The 17,120-nt window shown below is 56.0% G+C and overlaps 2 protein-coding genes across 29 annotated transcripts in view; both read right to left on the bottom strand.

The window, feature by feature from the left end:
• Window positions 1–33: 33 nt before the first annotated feature.
• On the bottom strand, window positions 34–7,241 carry STOML2 (stomatin like 2). Its single transcript, XM_021554566.3, has 10 exons — window positions 7,154–7,241; window positions 5,308–5,460; window positions 4,932–5,031; window positions 3,893–3,951; window positions 3,538–3,639; window positions 2,791–2,925; window positions 1,526–1,670; window positions 1,124–1,203; window positions 784–912; window positions 34–303 (listed from the first exon to the last, which is right to left on the bottom strand). The coding sequence occupies exons 1-10, from the start codon at window positions 7,202–7,204 to the stop codon at window positions 172–174; spliced, it is 1,086 nt and encodes a 361-aa protein (XP_021410241.2). The 5' UTR covers window positions 7,205–7,241; the 3' UTR covers window positions 34–171.
• Window positions 7,242–7,380: 139 nt separating this feature from the next.
• ATOSB (atos homolog B) overlaps window positions 7,381–17,120 on the bottom strand; it is a 37,860-nt gene continuing 28,120 nt past the window's right edge. For 12 of the 28 annotated variants that reach the window (XM_021554621.3, XM_085567117.1, XM_085567111.1 and 9 more), the window contains 8 exons: window positions 16,405–16,591; window positions 13,582–14,831; window positions 11,945–12,003; window positions 11,537–11,633; window positions 10,952–11,110; window positions 10,514–10,582; window positions 9,845–10,050; window positions 7,381–9,554 (listed from right to left, as the gene is read on the bottom strand). In XM_021554621.3, coding sequence (XP_021410296.2) covers window positions 9,401–9,554; window positions 9,845–10,050; window positions 10,514–10,582; window positions 10,952–11,110; window positions 11,537–11,633; window positions 11,945–12,003; window positions 13,582–14,670 — 1,833 coding nt within the window. In that variant the 5' untranslated portion in view covers window positions 14,671–14,831; window positions 16,405–16,591 and the 3' untranslated portion in view covers window positions 7,381–9,400. Of the gene's footprint in view, window positions 9,555–9,844; window positions 10,051–10,513; window positions 10,583–10,951; window positions 11,111–11,536; window positions 11,634–11,944; window positions 12,004–13,581; window positions 16,592–16,831; window positions 17,073–17,120 lie in introns of all 28 variants that reach the window. The other 16 variants (XM_085567116.1, XM_085567121.1, XM_085567129.1 and 13 more) reach the window with 5 other exon arrangements.

Consider the following 17,120-nt stretch of genomic DNA (forward strand, 5'->3'; position numbering starts at 1 on the left):
TAGGGTCAGGCACCCAAGAATGAGGGAACATGCTGCAGCAGTACTGTTACCATTTATTACATGATTTAAATCCAATACAAAATAGGGACTAAGGGAACAAGATTGACTGCCTCCAGCAGAGCAGGACTGCTGGCAGGCCTCAGGAGAGGGTATGAGATCCTTCCAGCCCTGTTAGCTGGAGCTGCCCTGTTCTGCCTTCAGCACCTCTGTGGCAGGAGAGTGGGAGTTCTCCTGGGCTGGGGGCATCTCATCTTGGGTCTTCACAGCTTGTGGCTTGGTCAGTGTAGTGTAGATCCCCAGGGCCTGGAGGGAATGAGACAGTCATAGGGAGGGAAGGAGAGGAGAGGGCCAGGGCCCACCCTGATGGCCTCTTCACCTCCCTGGAACAATCCTCACTTGGGTGAGAGCAAGAACAGCTTGGGTTGGAAGGGATCTCAAAGATCTTTTTCATGCCCCTCCACACCCCGCACTGGAGCAGGTTGCTCAGAGCCCCATCCCACCTGACCACAAACACTTCCCAGGATGGGGCACCCACAGCTTCTCTGAGCAACCCCCTCAGCCTTTCCTCACAGCCAGCCAAGGTGCTCCCTCCCTCTGATGATCTTGGTGGCCTCCTCTGGGCTGACTCCAGCAGGTCCCTGTCCCTCCCGTGCTGGGAGCCCAGGGCTGGATGCAGGGCTCCAGGTGGGTCTCAGCAGAGCAGAGCAGAGGGGCAGAATCCCCTCCCTCCCCTGCTGCCCACGGGGCTCTGGACGCAGCCCAGGACACATGGGCTACACTGACCTGTGCAACCATGTTGGTGACATCGCCGGTGTTGGCAGGCAGCAGAACAGTGTTGGAGTCTTTGGCAATCTTGGAGAAAGCGTTCACATACTGCTCTGCCACAGACAGGGAGGCAGCAGCATTGCCGTGCTGGGGACAGAGGGACAAGTCATGTACCACCAACAGCTCATCCCTGCCTGTATCCCCAGCCCACCCCAGTCCAGCAAAGATCCTCACTCCCTGCTGCTTCCGAAGGTGCCAGGGAGTGTCCAGGAGAAAACCAGGTGCCACCCTACCTGCAGTTTCACCTCCCCCAGTGCCAGCACCAAAGCAGTGGCTGCTCCAGGTAGCCATCACTCACCTGCTGTGCCAGAGCAGCGGCCAGGAGCTGAATTGCCTCTGCCTTGGCCCTGGCCTTGACCAGCATGGCATTTGCTTCCCCTGCAAAGAACCACAGCAAGGTGCACATCAGAATCACGACAAAGCACTCGCAAGGACTGAATCCCAACCATCTCAGGGAGTGAATCAAGACAATTTCAATCCACGCATGGTTGGATTTTCCCCAAGAGCAACACTATTGCAAGCCTCCTGCTTACAGGAGGTTGGGGCAGGACAGCAACATCAACTGGAGCTTAGCCTGAGGCCCCAGGAGGGAAGAATCAGTGGCTGAGGAAGCCTGGCTCACAGCGATGCAGTCTCCCCCACAGCACCACCCCTCAGTCCAGAGGACTACAGAAACCCACATTTTATCCCCAGGCACTACCAGCAGCTTTGTTGATCTGTTCAGCCTTCTCAGCTTCTGATGCCAAGATCTGGGCCTGCTTCTGGCCTTCAGCCACATTGATAGCTGACTCCCTCGTCCCCTCTGACTCCAGCACAGTTGCCCGTTTCCGTCGTTCTGCCTCCACCTGCAAACACAGGTCAGACACCAGCCTGCCATGGGCGTGATGAGGAAATACCATCTTTGGGGCATTCATGCTCCTCTGTTCTGCTGGGGGAAGCATGGCTTAGCAAAGCATGAAAATACAGCTACAGAACACTGTGTGGTCTTGGCAAGGGCTAGTTCTGCTCCTCATGCCACACAGCCCTTCCAGCCCCATTCCCACCTAAGTGGACAGTTCCTTCCCTCTCCTCCTATTCCAGCCCAAATATCTGGTGTCTAGCTTTTCCCAAGGTGTCCAGTTTTTCTCAAATCTCAGCTCTGAGATTTGCTTCTCCACAGATTGGATTTTAAAGGGACTTGGCAGGGCTTGTATGTAGCAGGCAGGGGCAAACACCACAAAAATTATGACAGGAGTTACTGGTTCAGTAGCTATATGTCTGCAGCCAAAGTGCCCTTCTGAACAAGGGGTGGCTGCTGCCAGCTATGGACAGGTAACAATAATGAACCACAGCCCTTATCAACAATAGTGTGGCCAGCAGGACCAGGGAAGTGATTTATCCCCTTGTACTCAGCACTGGGGAGCCACGCTTTGAGTCCTGTGTCCAGTTCTGGGCACCTCAAGAGGGACATTGAGATGCTAGAGTGTCCAAAAAGAGCAATGGAGCTGGGGAAGATTTGGAGCACAAGTCTGATGAGAAGTCCTTGAGAGAGCTGGGGTTGTTTAGTCTGGACAAGAGGAGACAAGGTCTTGAGAACAGACCTGATCACTCTCTGCAACTATCTGGAAGGAGGCTGCAGTCACACAGGGGTTGGCCTCTTCTCCCAGGTAGTCAGCAACAGGATGAGAGGACACAGTCTCAAGCAACACCAGGGGAGGTTTAGGTTGGACATTAGGAAGAATTTCTTCACAGAAAGGGTGATTAGACATTGGAATGGGCTACCAGACAGGTGTCAGTGACACTGTTTGTGGAGATCTTTAAGCAAAGATTGGACTTGGTGCCGTGGTCTGGTAGACAAGGTAGTGTTTGTTCATAGGCTGGGCTTGATGAAGTCTTTTCCAATCTTATTGATTCTGTGATTCTATAATGCAGTATGGAAGAGGAAGCTTCCCTCTTGTTCCAGAACCCCCTCCCAGAGAGCCTCACCTGCATCTGCATGGATTCCTTCACACGTGGGGGCACGTGGATGTCCTTGATCTCGTAGCGCAGACACCGGATGCCCCAGCAGTCTGAAGCCTGGTTGATGGCATCCACAATGCTGGCATTGAGGGACTCCCTCTCCTGGGAGGCACAGAAGAAATGGCAGAGAGCAGAGAAGGGTTTAGCATGAGAGAGGTCAGGAGGAAAACAGACACCTCCCTTACAGGCCAAGGTCTGCCAGAAAAAATCACCTCCACAGGTTTTGGGCAGGGTTAGGTGCTTCCTGCAGCTGTTGAAGGGGTCACCATCTCCTAGGGAGAGCAGTGCCTCACACTGAAGCTGCTGGGATACAACATCTGAATACTAGAGAATGCCAGCAACTCCAGTTTCTTCCCAGCAAATGCAGTACAAGGATTACAGCACCCCATGACACAGGTCAAGGATATTCATCACTGGGGCTGAGCAAAGAGTCACTGACTCAAAAAAGGTGGCTAGAACCAGCTGGGTCTGGGCACATACCACCCATCATCCCCTCCAAATAACCCAGGGCAGGGCAAAAAATAGCTCCCGTTGAAAAAATCAACTGAAAGAAGACCCATCTCCAAGGATTCACCAATAGGTCAACTGAAACAGAAGCCATAAGCCCTCTAAGCAAAAGGGCATTTTGCTGTTAGGCATAGCAGCCTGGCCATGCAGGCTGTCCTGGGATTTTGGGAGACACTGTCAGCTCTGTGATCCACCTCCCCAGCTCACCCGGAAGACTCTGTCAAGGGAAAGTTTGCCAAGTTCAGATCTCATGGTAGTCTGGGCCAGCTGGGTCACTGCGTACTCAGGATCTTCCACCCCGTAGCTGGCCTGAAGAGCAGAAGCACAAAACAGAGTGGATAGGGATGCCAAGAGGGACCCTGAACAAGGCAGGAGAGACAAACAGCACTGCAGCAAGAAATGTGCCAGACATCCCTGCTGAAAACATGGAGTCTGGAGCCTTGGGATGAGTCAGAGTGCCCAGCCCACCCGCCAGGCAGGACACAGAGGCTGGAGTACACATTTTGGGGAGCAGGGAGTGGGCAGAGCCAGAAAAAACATGCCCAAGGGGCAGGGATGGTACCTTGTAGGGGTCCATAACCCGCAAGTAGAGCACACCATCGATCTGCAGGGTGACGTTATCTGTCAGGAGAGAACAGCAGAGCCTGTTTACTGAACCAGCACAAACAAAACACAGAAACCCCCTCTTCCACAGCACAGCTGGGCAGGCTCATCCTTTTTCACTGTGACATATCAGCATGATGCAGAAGAGGATTGGCTGAAATAGATCTTCTTATCTAAAGGCTTTGTAAAAAGGATCTTACGTTCCCTGGACAACACTATGATGTTTTGAATGTACAACAGGTCTTGATTTTCCCAATAGAAGCATTTCACACTGTAGCCCTTGTAAATAAAGATTTAAGGAGGAAAAAACCAAAACAAACCACTTAAAACTGGAAATATAACAGAGATGTCCATTAACATCAGATTCATTAACCTATTCTAAAATGTTTTTAACAGAAACAGGAATTTCTTTTGTGGTTTGATAAAGGAAAACACCTGAAAAAAATATTTCTGGTCAGGTGCAGTCAACTCAGCAAGAAGGGGCAGTTGCAGCCCAGAGAGAGCAGATGGAACTTCCTGGGCTGTCCCTACTCACAGCAACAGCCTTCCAGTACCTAAAGAGAGCTGGAGAGGGACTTTTCACATGGAAAAATGGAGAGGAGAGGGACTTTTCACATGGATGGAGGGCAGGCTTAGATTAGATACTAGGAAGAAGTTCTTTACTGTGAGAGTGGTGATGCACTGAAGTAAGTTGCCCAAAGAAGCTGTGGATGCCCAATCCCTGGAAGCATTCAAGGCCAGGCTGGACAGGGCTTTGAGCACCCAGCCGAGTGGAATGTGTCCCCCATTAATGGTAGGGGGGCCGTAATGAGACCAACTTTAAGGCCCTTTCTAACCCAAATCATTCAGTGATCTTGTGATTTTATGGCCAAGCCTGGGTACCAAGGGACAGGGCTGAGTGCAAGAGCTTGGGACAATTCCATTCATCTTCACATCGTCCCTTGCTCACCCCAGATGCAGCAGAAGGAAAGGGGCAGGACATGGAAGCTGTTCCTCACCCAGTGTGACAGCTGACTGCTCTGGGACATTAATGACGATTTCTTTGAGACTCTGAACGTAACGAATCCGATCCAGGAGAGGGATGAGGAAGTTCAAACCCTGGGAAAAGGGTGGGATTAGATGGCTGATGCACTAGATAGAGTCCCACAAAAAAAGCCCATGACACACACTGCAAACATGTTTTACACACAAGGAATTTCAGTAGCTCAGTGCTTTTAATGCCCCACCAAGGAAAATTAGTCCACAGGCAGCCAAAAGGATTTCAGCCTGGGAAACAAAGCCCACCACCCCTCTTGGATCCTCGTGCAAAGGACTCGCCTCGCTACAGCTTTAGGAACCTGCTGAATCCAGAAGGGGAGAAAAGCTGCTCCTTACAGGCTCAAGAATTCGGTGGAACTTGCCCATCCTCTCCACTACCCAGGCCTCCTGCTGCGGCACAAAGAGCACCCCGATGTTCATGGGCAGCCCGGAGTTCCAGCGGCACGGAGCTGGGGCCAGCCGTGCCGCACACTTCAGCTGCTGGGAGTGCTGAGGGAAGGAGATGGAGCAGGGTTGAGATCAGCTGCTGGCACCTCAGCTCCACACCTGTTATCCCATCTGGGCTCATGACCAGGACACCAGGACAGGAAACAGGCAGGAAACAATGCCCCTAACAAGCCCATGCAGTAAGAGTGTTCCCACAGGAATGTGACCTGTGTGCCAGGGACAGTCTCCTCCACTGGTGCAGGGGGGCTCACTCCCAGAGCTTTTTGCTCATCTCCACTCCTCTCACATCCACCCTGAAGCGGGGAATAAAGCCTCCCTGCCACCATAAGGGCAATGAAGGTGTGGGCACAGGGGTCTCTTCTGCTCCACTCAGCCCCCATAACCCATTCAGGCCCACTCCCCCACCTCAGCCCCAGGCCACCCCTTTCCAACAACCTGTCCCTCCCCAGTTCTGGTTGCCTCCAGGGCTTCCCACAAAAAGCTGTTTTGTCCAGGCATTCCCTCACTCTCCTCTCCAAAGACAAGGGTCTCACACAGCTTCTCTCAACCTCTCCAGTCCCAACCCAGCTCACACCTCCACAGCCCCACACATCCATTTTTCCTACAACAACCCAGCTGCACCTCACCACTCCCCATGTTCAGCCACCCCCCACTGGCCCCCCTCATACCCATTCACCCACAGCTTCCTTTGCAATGCCTCTCTGTACCCCAATCCCTGCCCAGCTCACCACCACCATCCCAGCACTTCCACAGACCCCCAAAACTCCCTCCAAAGACCCCTCTCAGTCCCCCTCATACTGCCACTTGTTTTCTGCACCCCTCCTCCTCACACCTCCTTCTCTGCCCAGCTCCTGCCCATGCACGGTGTCCCTCAAACCCTCAGCACTACCACCCCACCGAACCCCCACCTCCTCAGTTACCTCCTCACTCATCTGTCCTCTGCACCACATCCCTCGCTCTCCTTACTCTCTATCCCTGTCCATTCCCCTGCCCGCACCAGAGCTCTTCCCAGCCCCAAACACTTCCCCCCCGTCCCCACCACCAACCACCCTCTTCAGCCTCTCTATACCTGTCTGTTCTCTACCTCACCGCCTCGCTGTTCACCTCTGTCCCTGCCTGGCTCTCCCCAGACCCGCCGCACTCCCCCACTGCCCCTGCTCAATCCCCATTCCCGTTTGTCCACTGCACACCGCACCACACCCCTTCCCCCGGCACTGCCGACACCGACACCGAGCTCCCACCAACTCTCTCTCAGTCCCCCCGTACCCCTTTATCTTTTTCACCCCGCCGTGCCCACACAGCCCTCTTCCTGCCCAGCTCCTCATCACCACCCCATCACTTTCCCGGAGCTCCAACACCACAGATCGCCGGTATCTCCTCAATCCCCCGGTACCCATTTGTCCGCAGCTCCCCGTAACCCCGCACCCCCAGCCCCTGCACAACTCCCCCTCGCCTCTTTCTCCGACCCGCGAAACCGCCGCCCACCAAACATCACCTCCGAACCCCCCCGCCGGTCGGTCCTCTGTGTGCCCCGACACCGCTTCACCCCATCCCTGCCCCACTCCCTTCCAACACTTCCCAGACCTCCAACACCAACCCCTTCATCCCCGTGCCCCCAGTCCAGATCCCTTCTCCTGGCCCCTCCAGCATCCGCTACCCGGACCTTCCCCACGTGGGCACCCCCCGAACGGGGACTTCTCCCCGTTCCCGGCCCACCCGCCCTCACTCCCCGCACCTGCAGCAGCCCGAGGCCGGGCCGGGCCCGGATCCCCGCCCGCGACAGCATCGCCGCCTCCGCCCGCCCCGCTCGGGCCCCGCTCCGCGCTCCCGGAAATCCCCTGCGCCGCGCCGCTTCCGCCTGCGCCGCCCGCTTCGGCCCCTCCGTCTCCTCCGACCGCGACCGCCGGTTCCGCCCGCCCGCGGTTCCGCACCAGCCCCTCGGAGCGCGGCAGCTGCGGACTCTTTCAGGCGCTCCAAACGGACGTTTATTAAATTAGAAACGAACACGAAAAGTACCGGCACGGCCCTCGCAAGCCCGCAGGGCCACGGCGAGAGGGGCAGCCCCGGTGACCTGGGGGCGAGGAGGACTCTGGTGTCACGGCGGTCCCCGGGAGCCGCTGGCCAGGGCAGCTGGGGAGCGGCCCCGGTGTTGGGGGGTTCAGACCCACAGCCTGCGGGATTCAGGGCCCCGGTTTGGGGGTTCAGACCCACAGCCTGCGGGATTCAGGGCCCCGGTTTGGGGGTTCAGACCCACAGCCTGCGGGATTCAGGGCCCCGGTGTTGGGGGGTTCAGACCCACAGCCTGCGGGATTCAGGGCCTCGGTTTGGGGGTTCAGACCCACAGCCTGCGGGATTCAGGGCCCGGTTTGGGGGTTCAGACCCACAGCCTGCGGGATTCAGGGCCCCGGTTTGGGGGTTCAGACCCACAGCCTGCGGGATTCAGGGCCCCGGTGTTGGGGGGTTCAGACCCACAGCCTGCGGGATTCAGGGCCCCGGTGTTGGGGGGAGTGGCCCCCGGTGTTTGGGGGGTTCAAAACCTCCGTTTGGAGGGTTCAGGCCCCCAGTGTGAGTATATGGACATTTTCAGGCTTTACAACGTGAGTGCAACAGGGCCGGAGCCCCCGGCTGCCCCCGGGCAAGGCAGAGCACAACCTCGCCCCAAACCCCCCATTCCTGGCCCATCCCCATACGGAGCTCCCGGCACTGGGGTCTCGGCCTCAGCGGTGGGAGTGATGGGGTTGGGCCTGTCCCCCTCTTGGTCTCTCTGACGGAGGGGCTGAGGATCCATCTCCACAACCTGTGCTGGCCAGGAAGCCTTGCCGAGATCCTCAGAGGGCAGAGAGGTGAATAGACAGGGAATGTGCAAGCTTGTTTTACCCTTGGCCCTGTCTCTCTGACTGACTGCCCCAGTCTGGATTCTCCCAGTCCTGCTCCTCATGAACCAGCCCAGCTCCCAGAGTTTGATTTCCTCTGTTGCTTCCCCATTACCCCGTTTTTCTAAGCAGGGGCTCCTGACCATCGTCCAACCTCTGATCACCCTGCCGGCAGTCCCTGCCCAAAGCTGTCTCCTGCATGGGATTCACCCCACACCCACAGACAGTGCAAAGTTCCTTTTTTTTTTTGGCAATTTCAGATTCACAGCTCACGTGCTCTGGAGGCTCTTGCCCAGAGGGCTATCCCCATATTCCTGCAAAGAGCTCCAGGTCCCCATCCACGTGGCAGCTGTGTCTCTTACCTTCAGGAACCTGGCAGTTGCCACTTTCTTGACAGCCATAGGTCTATTGGGCTCTGGCTTGCTCTAAAAGACTCCGAAGATGAACACAGGCCTCCGCAAGCTGCTTGGAGTTGGGCTGGCCCTGCAAAGCTGATGCCAGGAAGGCTTAGCCTGTCACTGGGCTTTTAATACACTCCTTACCTGAGAGCTGCACTCTGTGTGAGCACTGGGTCACTCTCCCTTCCATGGGCTGAGCTATCCCTGTCCCTAGTCATCCTCACAGTCCCCACAGCCCTGCCCAAACACGGGCAGCCTGGTGCAGGCAGGGCTGAGGGGAAGAATAAGCACAGCACCTCTGATCCTCTGCACAAGCCTCCTCTGCGCTCCCAGCAACAATAAATACTAATAAATACAAACTCTTCCACACTTCCTGCTCCCAGACCCGAGACCAGCGTGGATGGTCTCACTCACAGCTCCAGTCCAACTCTTCACACCCACCCACCTCAGCCACAGCCAAGTCTCCAAGCTGGGAACAGTGCCAGCAGAAGGCTTGGGCATGTCCCTGGAGTGCCAGGGCTGCTCCTAAGCCCCTGCCCATCTTGGTGAAGCCCCCTGGGTGTTCCCAGCCCTGCTGCAGAGCGTGGTGTCCATGCTGGTCAGGAAGGTGGGTGATATCTCAAAACAGTGCTTGCTGGCCCTTTACTCATCTCTCCCCAAAGCGCTGGGCTGGAGGCTCCCCAGTGGCTCTGGGAGCAGGAGTGAAGAAGGTCAGGCCCTGGGTGAGTAGCAGGGGTTCCGCGGCATCTCTGTGAAGGATTTCAGTTCATAGGGGATCCCCGAATCCACCTCGATCGACTTGCGGGAGAAAAGCAGCCGAATGTCGTCATGAAGGTAGATCTTCCCTGACTTGGAGCTGTGAAACCTGTGTGGAGACGAGCAGGGCAGAGGGACCTCAGGCTCCGCGGGCAGGGCATCCTCAGTGAGGACACAATCCCCTTGACTACTTTGGTTCCTGGTCAAGGTAGCCTCCCTCTGGTTGCCTTCAGAGGGACAGAGACAGCTGCCCTTGGGTAGGGTGGCAGTTCCAACCTCCCCAAAGGAGCAGCCGGTCCCTGCGACTCCCCAGTCCCTCCTGTCTTGCAGGCTTGGGACATGTCAGAGAGGAGACAGGGGTGAGCTGCGACAGGTGCCCATCCCCCTGGCATGCTTTACCTTAGATGCATCAGGTAGCAGAGAACCCTGCGGGGTGGGCTGGTGCCCAGTGGGTCACTGGGAGCCACTGTGGACCCCTCCTCCTCCCCCACGGGCACCAGGAAGATGCGATGGCGTAGGAAGGTCATGTGGTTGGCCGGCATGTCCTGGAAGTCGTACGTCACCAAGAACATCTTCACCACAGTCTTGTTGGGGTTAAATAAGGTCTGGGGGCAGAGGGGTAGAGGGTGAGACTGAGAAGGATGCAAGGCAGAGATGGGGCATCTGGAAGCAAGAACTACTGGACCAAGGATCCAGAAAGCCCCACACAAATCCTAGAGGGCTTAGCCTGAGTGTCACAGGTCCTTTCCACCCACCTTCACACCTGTGCCCCTCTTCCATCACATCCCATTCCAACTGCACGTATGCACTTTCCTGCCAAAATCCTTACCCACCCCTTCCTTCCCTGATTTTCCCATTAGCTTGTCTCCCTGACAGCACCCTAGGTACCCTGCGCTCCCCTCTGCTATGCTGTCTTGGTGGCCATGTAACCTCTCTGCAGGAGACACCCATTCCAGCTGCTGCCCTGCCTAATAATGTCATGGAGCACACCGTCCCCTCCAAGCAGGGCAGCCAGAGCCCAAGCAGCCCCATCCCCACAGTGCTACTGCAAGCCAGGGAATGACTCACCACTTGGATGGTTCCAGCTTTGGGGACACTGTAACCCTTCTTTCCCAAGGCCTCCAAGTCAATCACTCCCTGGGGCAAAATAAACAGCATGTGAGAGAGGGAGAAAGCTGAGGAAAAGCCTAGCTGGGAACCAGCATGGGACTGAGACCCCTTGCTGGGAATACTTGGCACGAGTCAACAAGAAGACCCCCAGCTCAGCCCCTCTCCAAACAAGGAGCAGAAACAGCGAGGTGGTGACAAGAGAGGTGATGATAATGACAACCATGAAGCAGCAAGGCCAGTGTATGTTTCCCTCTTCTTTCTCTTTTTGTTTTTAAAGACCGCTTCTGGCACAGGCAGTCGTCTCCACAAGCAGGTGGTTGCTTGAGCCACCCTCTACAGTGACGGGTCCCCCACATGTCAGGGTACAGCCCGCTCAGCTCCTCCACATCCATGTACCAGGAAAGGTGAGGGTGCGTTGTGTTCAGAGATGTCGAAGTAGGTGACGTCGACAGGCAGGGTGACATGCTGGGGACAGTAGGAGCCACTGGCACCAATCTCTGCTGTGAAACCCTCGATCCTCCCTGACGGTGCAAAGCGCCCCTTCAGGATGGACTCCTGAAAGGGAGGGAAGCATTAGGGAATCTCAAACATCAGCCTACCCCCTGCCTCAATGCTCCAGGTGAAGTCATCCCCATCTTCACTGCACCCAGCTGGCTGCTTGCCCTCATGTGCCCAGAGACCTTAATCTGAGACAGACCCACCCTGGACTGCTGGGACTACACCAACCATCTAACAGGAACAAGCAGTGAGAGTGCCTTAGCTCAGCCTCATAGCACCTATTTCAGCAGGTTCTACCCAAAGATCTGCTGTCTGAGCCATGCTGCTAGTGCGTCTGTGTGATGGCAACTGCACGCTGGGCCTTTTGGGGACAATCAGCCCAGCCCAGCCCCACATCAGGGCTCCCATCAAGTTCAGCCTCCACACTCCACCCTGTGTGGAGCCCCTGGGACCCACCGCCCCCCAGCAGACAAGCACTGTTACCTCAAAATTGCCCAGCAGAGCATGGCTGACAGTGGTGGTGGTCCAGGGCACTGTGGGGAACCTAGTGCCCCTCCGGAGGCTGGTCCGGAGATGTCGCCTTGGAGTGAGGAGAGAAGACTGGTGTTGGACTGAAGAGCACACAGCCCTGGGTTGTTCATGTTGCTGAGAAAGTGGATCGCTCTCCAGGTCCCCTGTACCTTTGCTAGGGGTTGAACCCACTTCTATCCCAAGGGAAGAAGAAACATCACCCCCCACCCCAATCTGTGCCCTTATGGAGGGTAGATACCTGGGCCAAGGCAGGGAAGAGGACTCAGCCCAACGTGAACCTCCCATGGGGCTGCAGGTCACTGAGGTGGGCAGGCACCCTGAGCCCCCGTGTCCATCCCACAGGGCTGCCAGGATACTCACGATTTGAGACGCAGCCCACTCTTCAGCCTCCTCCCAACCACAGTGCAATCTGAAGAGCTCTGGAGGGGACATGAAATGGAGAACCATGTTAGGGCAGCAACCAGAGCCCATGCACCCCTGGGAGGTGCCACTGTCCATTGCCCTGCCCCATATTCCCATGAGGGCCCCAGCAGATGGGATAGGCTCCTGTCCTTGGGAAGCCATCAGTGTCCTCTGAATGGCCAGCAGGGCAGCACAAGGACTGGAGTGTCTGTTGGGGATATGGGGCTGCCCAAACCTTGAAGTGGCTCAGCTGGGAATGAGGGTATTGGTACCCAAGGGTACACACTGTTCCCTCTTTACAAAACAGGTCTCAGGAGCAGCCCCAGTGACAAGACACCTGTAGACAGAGCCATGCAATGACACCACCTTGCACCTCCCAGGGACTGGTGACACCTACAAGGACACTCCTTGACCAGCCTCAGAAAAGTTCTGTCCCCTGGTGATTCATGCAAAGTCCTCAGCAGTGCCACCAGGCAGAGAGGCGTGTTGCCCACCCCTACCCACAGCTAGGATTCTACAGCTGTGGGGTGGGGAGGGGTGGTTAAAGCCACAGTCACACTGCAGCCTCCTTTTAAAGATGTCCCTTTTTCAGGGGCTTTCCCTTCTGGAAGCCACACAAAGGGCAGCACAACAGAAAGGGATGATGGAGCTGGCTGGTATGATCAGGTGGGAAAACCCAGGGAAGGTGCTGGAGGGCTTCACTCTGCAACGACAGTGCTGGGGGCAGCTGGGCTGGGGGACAATCATGAAAAAGGCAGGCAGTGATGGAGCTGTGTGCCATGGATGGTGTGTCCCAGCCCCAAGCAACAAGAAGCCAGGGTAGCTCTGACATCAGTTCTTGTGGGTTCCCATACCATGGAATGCCCCAGATAAAAAGAAGGTGCCAGGTCTGGCCTGAACCTGCTGCAGTCTCAGCTGGCAGACAGGGGGCTGATAAGAAGAGCAGGGTAACAAAGGAGGAATCAGAGGCAGCTCCTGAGCTGCTAGGGAGGGTTGCAAACCTCACAGGTCTGCTCCATTGCTGAGAGTTTGTGACACCTTGGGGACATGCCACAGGCACCCCAAAATGGCAGAAAAGCCAGTGTCATCTCGGCACGCAGCACTGGGCTCCTTGGTCAAAGCATGTCCACTCACACTGCCTGCTACCAGACACTTGCTCTAATGGGCATCATGGCCAGTTGAAGCCATCGCATGCATCTGCCTTCCTCCTCTTCAGGCAGGCAGAGGCCAGCCCTCTTCCCAAGCTTGCTGGTATATCATAGCTTAACATAAAGCCTTCAGACACCAAAAGTGGCTTCATGACATGTCCAGTTCTCACTGCCATGGGGAGGTTGTCTCCTGTCCAATCAAGGCTCTCCAGGAGAAAAAGCCAGTTGCATGCAGAGGATCCAGTGACTACAGGATGTCAAGAGCTGGTTAAAACAGACCATGTGTGTCAGGGCTGACTGCCAGCTGCTGCCTTGCTCACATCAGTACTGCAACTCAGGGACCAGACAGGGCATGGTGCCACACTGGACCACACTGCCCACAAGCACAGTCCTGAGCTCTGGGAATCCCCAGGCCATTCCCTCCTTCCCCATATGAGCAATGCTCACCTTGGCTGCAGGAAGCAGGTGATTCCAGAACGGAGCTCCCTTGGCATCAGTGCTGCGGCAGGCTGTGGGCACAGGATGGCATGGCAGGACCCTCTTCTTCCTTGCTGGTGGGGACTGGCTCTCATCCTCAGAGCAGGAGTCAGCCACTACCTCGCCAGCGGGCAGCAACTTCCTTTTGGCTGGGCAGGTGCCGCTGAGCTGGCTGCTCCCACAGGGTGTCATCTCCTGGGAGCTCAGGTTGCTGGGCTCGGGGCTGAGCACTGTCAGCAGAACTGGGGACTCCCTGCACCCATTGGCCACTGCTGGCCCTTCTGCTTCCCCGCTAGCCCTGCTGGTGTGAGCTGGGCTGCTCCCTGGCTTCTCTCTCTTCCCACCAGGGTCCAACTGGGTTGTTTGTGCAATACTGTGCAATTCAAGGTGAAGTACATTGTGGCCACTTGCTGGCTCCCCATTCTCTCCATAGTCTATGGGCTGATCCCCTGATGAGACAGGGCAACTGTCTCTCATGTGCAAAGTACTGCAAGCAATGTGCTGGGGCCAGGAGGAGGAGGAAGAGGAAGAGGAGGAGGAGAAGGAGGCATCCTGTGACTTGTCCTCTCTGCTGGCCTTGGGGCTGTGGCTAGGGCTGCCCTCACAGCGGTGCTCCACCACCCGCAGCCCACTGTGGGAGAAGTGCTGAGCAGAGCCGCAAAGGGAGAGCTCCTCCACAAGCAGACCGTCCTCAAAGGTATCATCATCATCCAGGGAAGGCTGCCCAGGGCCGCCATCCACCCCCCTGTCACCCCAGTGAGTTCGTTTGGGATCTCGACCCCCCTCCGGAGTTCGCTGCTCAGAGTATCCCCTCTTGACAGCTGGCCGGGTGCCTGCCCGCTGCTCTGTGCTCTCAGAGGAGCTGGGGAGATGGGAGAAGATGGACACCTGGTAAACCTTCTGGCGCTTGATCTCTGTCTCATTGTAGCCCATGAGGATGCTGCGGTGGGTGCAGCACTGTGAGGAAGGCTCCAAGGGTGTCTCCCCCCTGGGCCGGGACAGGCTGGGGTCTGTACTGTGCTCCGGGGGCAGAGACGTCTCTGTGTGGATGTGCCGCATGGAGTCTCACTTGCTAGGACTCCGAGTGGAGCCCATGCAGCAGCAGGAGGGAGATTGTAAAGTGCCACAGGTCAGGGTGAAAGGGCAGGGGGTGGGAGCTGGGCCCCCTCTCACTCAGAATCTTTGAGCCCTCTACTATGAGGTGGTCTGCAGCACAGCATCTGGAAAAAGAGAGAGAATGATGAGTAACAGCCTTGGACCTTCAACCTCGTCTAGGCTTCTGGCTGCAAGGGACCCACTGGCACATGGCTCCTCACATAGCCCACTTGAATCTACCTCTCCAGGGACAGGAAGAAGAACGAGGCTGATGTGCCTTTCTGGGAAGCCCTGAGGCATCACCCAACAGCAGGTTCAGCATGCCCTTCCTCGCCAAGGAGAGAAGTCTCCAGACAGGCAGGAGACACCTGTGGACAAGTCTGGACAGGTGGGGAGGAAGAGGCCTGCCCTCTGCCAGGACACGCTTGTGCTGTTGTGGAACACAGGAGTCAGGCAGGTCAGACCAGTCCCAGGGGCTCAGGCGTGTAATCACCCCTTTGGGCAACAGCAGCAACATCTCCCAGTGCTGGCCAAGACATCCTGCCCTGGCCATGTGCACTGAATGAGGCAGGGCTGGTGCCAGCCCCACAGCCCAACATCCCTGCTACCTCTGCCAACTTGGACCAGGCATCTCCAGCACCTCATTCAGCAGCTGGGAGGTACCAAGGCCACCATCCACCCACTCCTGCCAGCTCCAAGGCCAACCCTTCTCTGTGCAGCATGCTGCCTCACTTTTGATTTTCAGTCCAATTTGATTTGAGAGCAGTGTGAGAATCCTGTCCACATGTTGGTTTGTTTCAGGTATGAAAAATACTGAAATGGCTGCAAGAGCTGAGGAGATGCAGGAAAAGTCACCAGCAGACTGAGGACAAACTGCCCGTGCCTGGCAGCTCTGCCTTTTGCCTGTCTTTACAGCTGTGCCTGATCTTGTGGAGCAAGGGCTTAAGGGCAAGGGAGCAATAGGGAAATTTGTTCTCCAAGTGGATCAAGGCAATGTAGAGAGTGAGCCTGCATATGCTATTTTGACCCTGCTGGGATGTGGATGTGAAAATGGTAGGCCAAGGTGCTTGAGACCAGGGAGTCTGTTTAAAAGGGGTGACAAAAAGTATAACCATACACCAGGATATGTTAGGGACTGACTGGATGGAAATCAGCACAATAGAAAAGGCCTTGGGGGTCCTGGTGGGTGCCATGTTGACTATGAGCCAGCAATGCACCTTTGCAGCAACGAAAAACAATAGTGCACCAGGCTCAGGATTAACAGCAGGTTACAGCAGGTTAAGCAAACTGATCCTCCCTCTCTGCTCTGCGCTGGTGAGGCCACATCCAAGAGAACGCAAAACAGGGACACTAAAAAATTAAGAGAATATAGCATCTGTCCTATGAGAGCTGGGACTGTTCAGCCTGGAGAACAGAAGGCTCAGTGAGATCTCATCTAGATATCTAGATAAGGGGTTCTCTCTGAATATCAGAAAACATCATTTTGTTTTACCATGACCAAGCACTATAACCAGTTACCTAGAGAGGTTGCGGAATCTTCATCCTTGGAGATATCCAGAAGTCATGAGGACAAAGTCCTGGGCACTGGCTCTAGGTGGGGCCGGTCCAGATAACCTCCAGATGTGCCTGTCAACCCCAACCCCTCTGTGTAGCCCACAACAGTGCAGCCCTTCCTGGCTGCTCCCCACACTTACTTACCCCTGCTTGTCTCTGGATTAACCTCCTTGCCCCGCAGCAGGCGGTCGTTGGCACAACTAGCTGAAGACGCCTGCCAGTCAGGCACCCCCCAGAAGCGGCGTGGCTGCCGTGGAATGGCTCCCACCATCACGGTGTGCCTCCAAACCTCTGCAATGTCCTCCCCAGTTCTTCAGTGTCCACAGTGGCTCTGAGGGGAAGGAAAGGGGGAGATGCAGGGCTGGGGTGATTCAGACACTTCCTGGGTGAAGGGCAGGAGGATGCTTCCTGTCTGCAGGGTCATGCAGGCAAGGATGGCAGCATTTAGGTTCAGCCTTTCTGAGCCTCCCAAATCAAAGGCCACATACATCTCAGCCACCTCAGGCAATGCTAACACCTTGATTTCCATTTAAACCACAAATATTTTAAGCTAGGCTGTGAACTCTCATACCTGGCTTCATCCCTTTTGCATGCCTTCCTGTATGAAACCCTGTGCATAGGAACAGATTCCTCTTTCTTTCTGGTGACCATTTCATGCTTTCCTTTCCAAGACACTGCAGCAACCTCTGGGCCTCCAGTTAGCTCCTGGTCTCATGTTTACCTCCTCCCCCTTCCACCCATAGCACAGGACACTTTCTGGTCCTACAGATAAGGAGAAGAGCTTCGAATTGTTTTCTTCCAATATGAGATGCCTGTCAGGGAAGGCAGAAATGAGGAGCCCAACAGCCCTGAGCTGTAAT

The sequence above is a fragment of the Lonchura striata genome, chromosome Z (assembly GCF_050655825.1).
Source record: "Lonchura striata isolate lonStrDom1 chromosome Z, ASM5065582v1, whole genome shotgun sequence".
Classification (NCBI taxonomy): domain Eukaryota; kingdom Metazoa; phylum Chordata; class Aves; order Passeriformes; family Estrildidae; genus Lonchura; species Lonchura striata.

What these genes read in the sequence shown, in the direction of transcription:
- STOML2 (XM_021554566.3), bottom strand. Translation starts at nt 7,204, where the DNA reads ATGCTGTCGCGGGCGGGGATCCGGGCCCGGCCCGGCCTCGGGCTGCTG. An exon ending in TCCACCGAATTCTTGAGCCT is followed by an intron (nt 5,032 to 5,307) that starts GTAAGGAGCAGC and finishes CCCTTTTCCCAG; the next exon opens with GGTTTGAACTTCCTCATCCC. An exon ending in GGGTTATGGACCCCTACAAG is followed by an intron (nt 3,640 to 3,892) that starts GTACCATCCCTG and finishes TCTGCTCTTCAG; the next exon opens with GCCAGCTACGGGGTGGAAGA.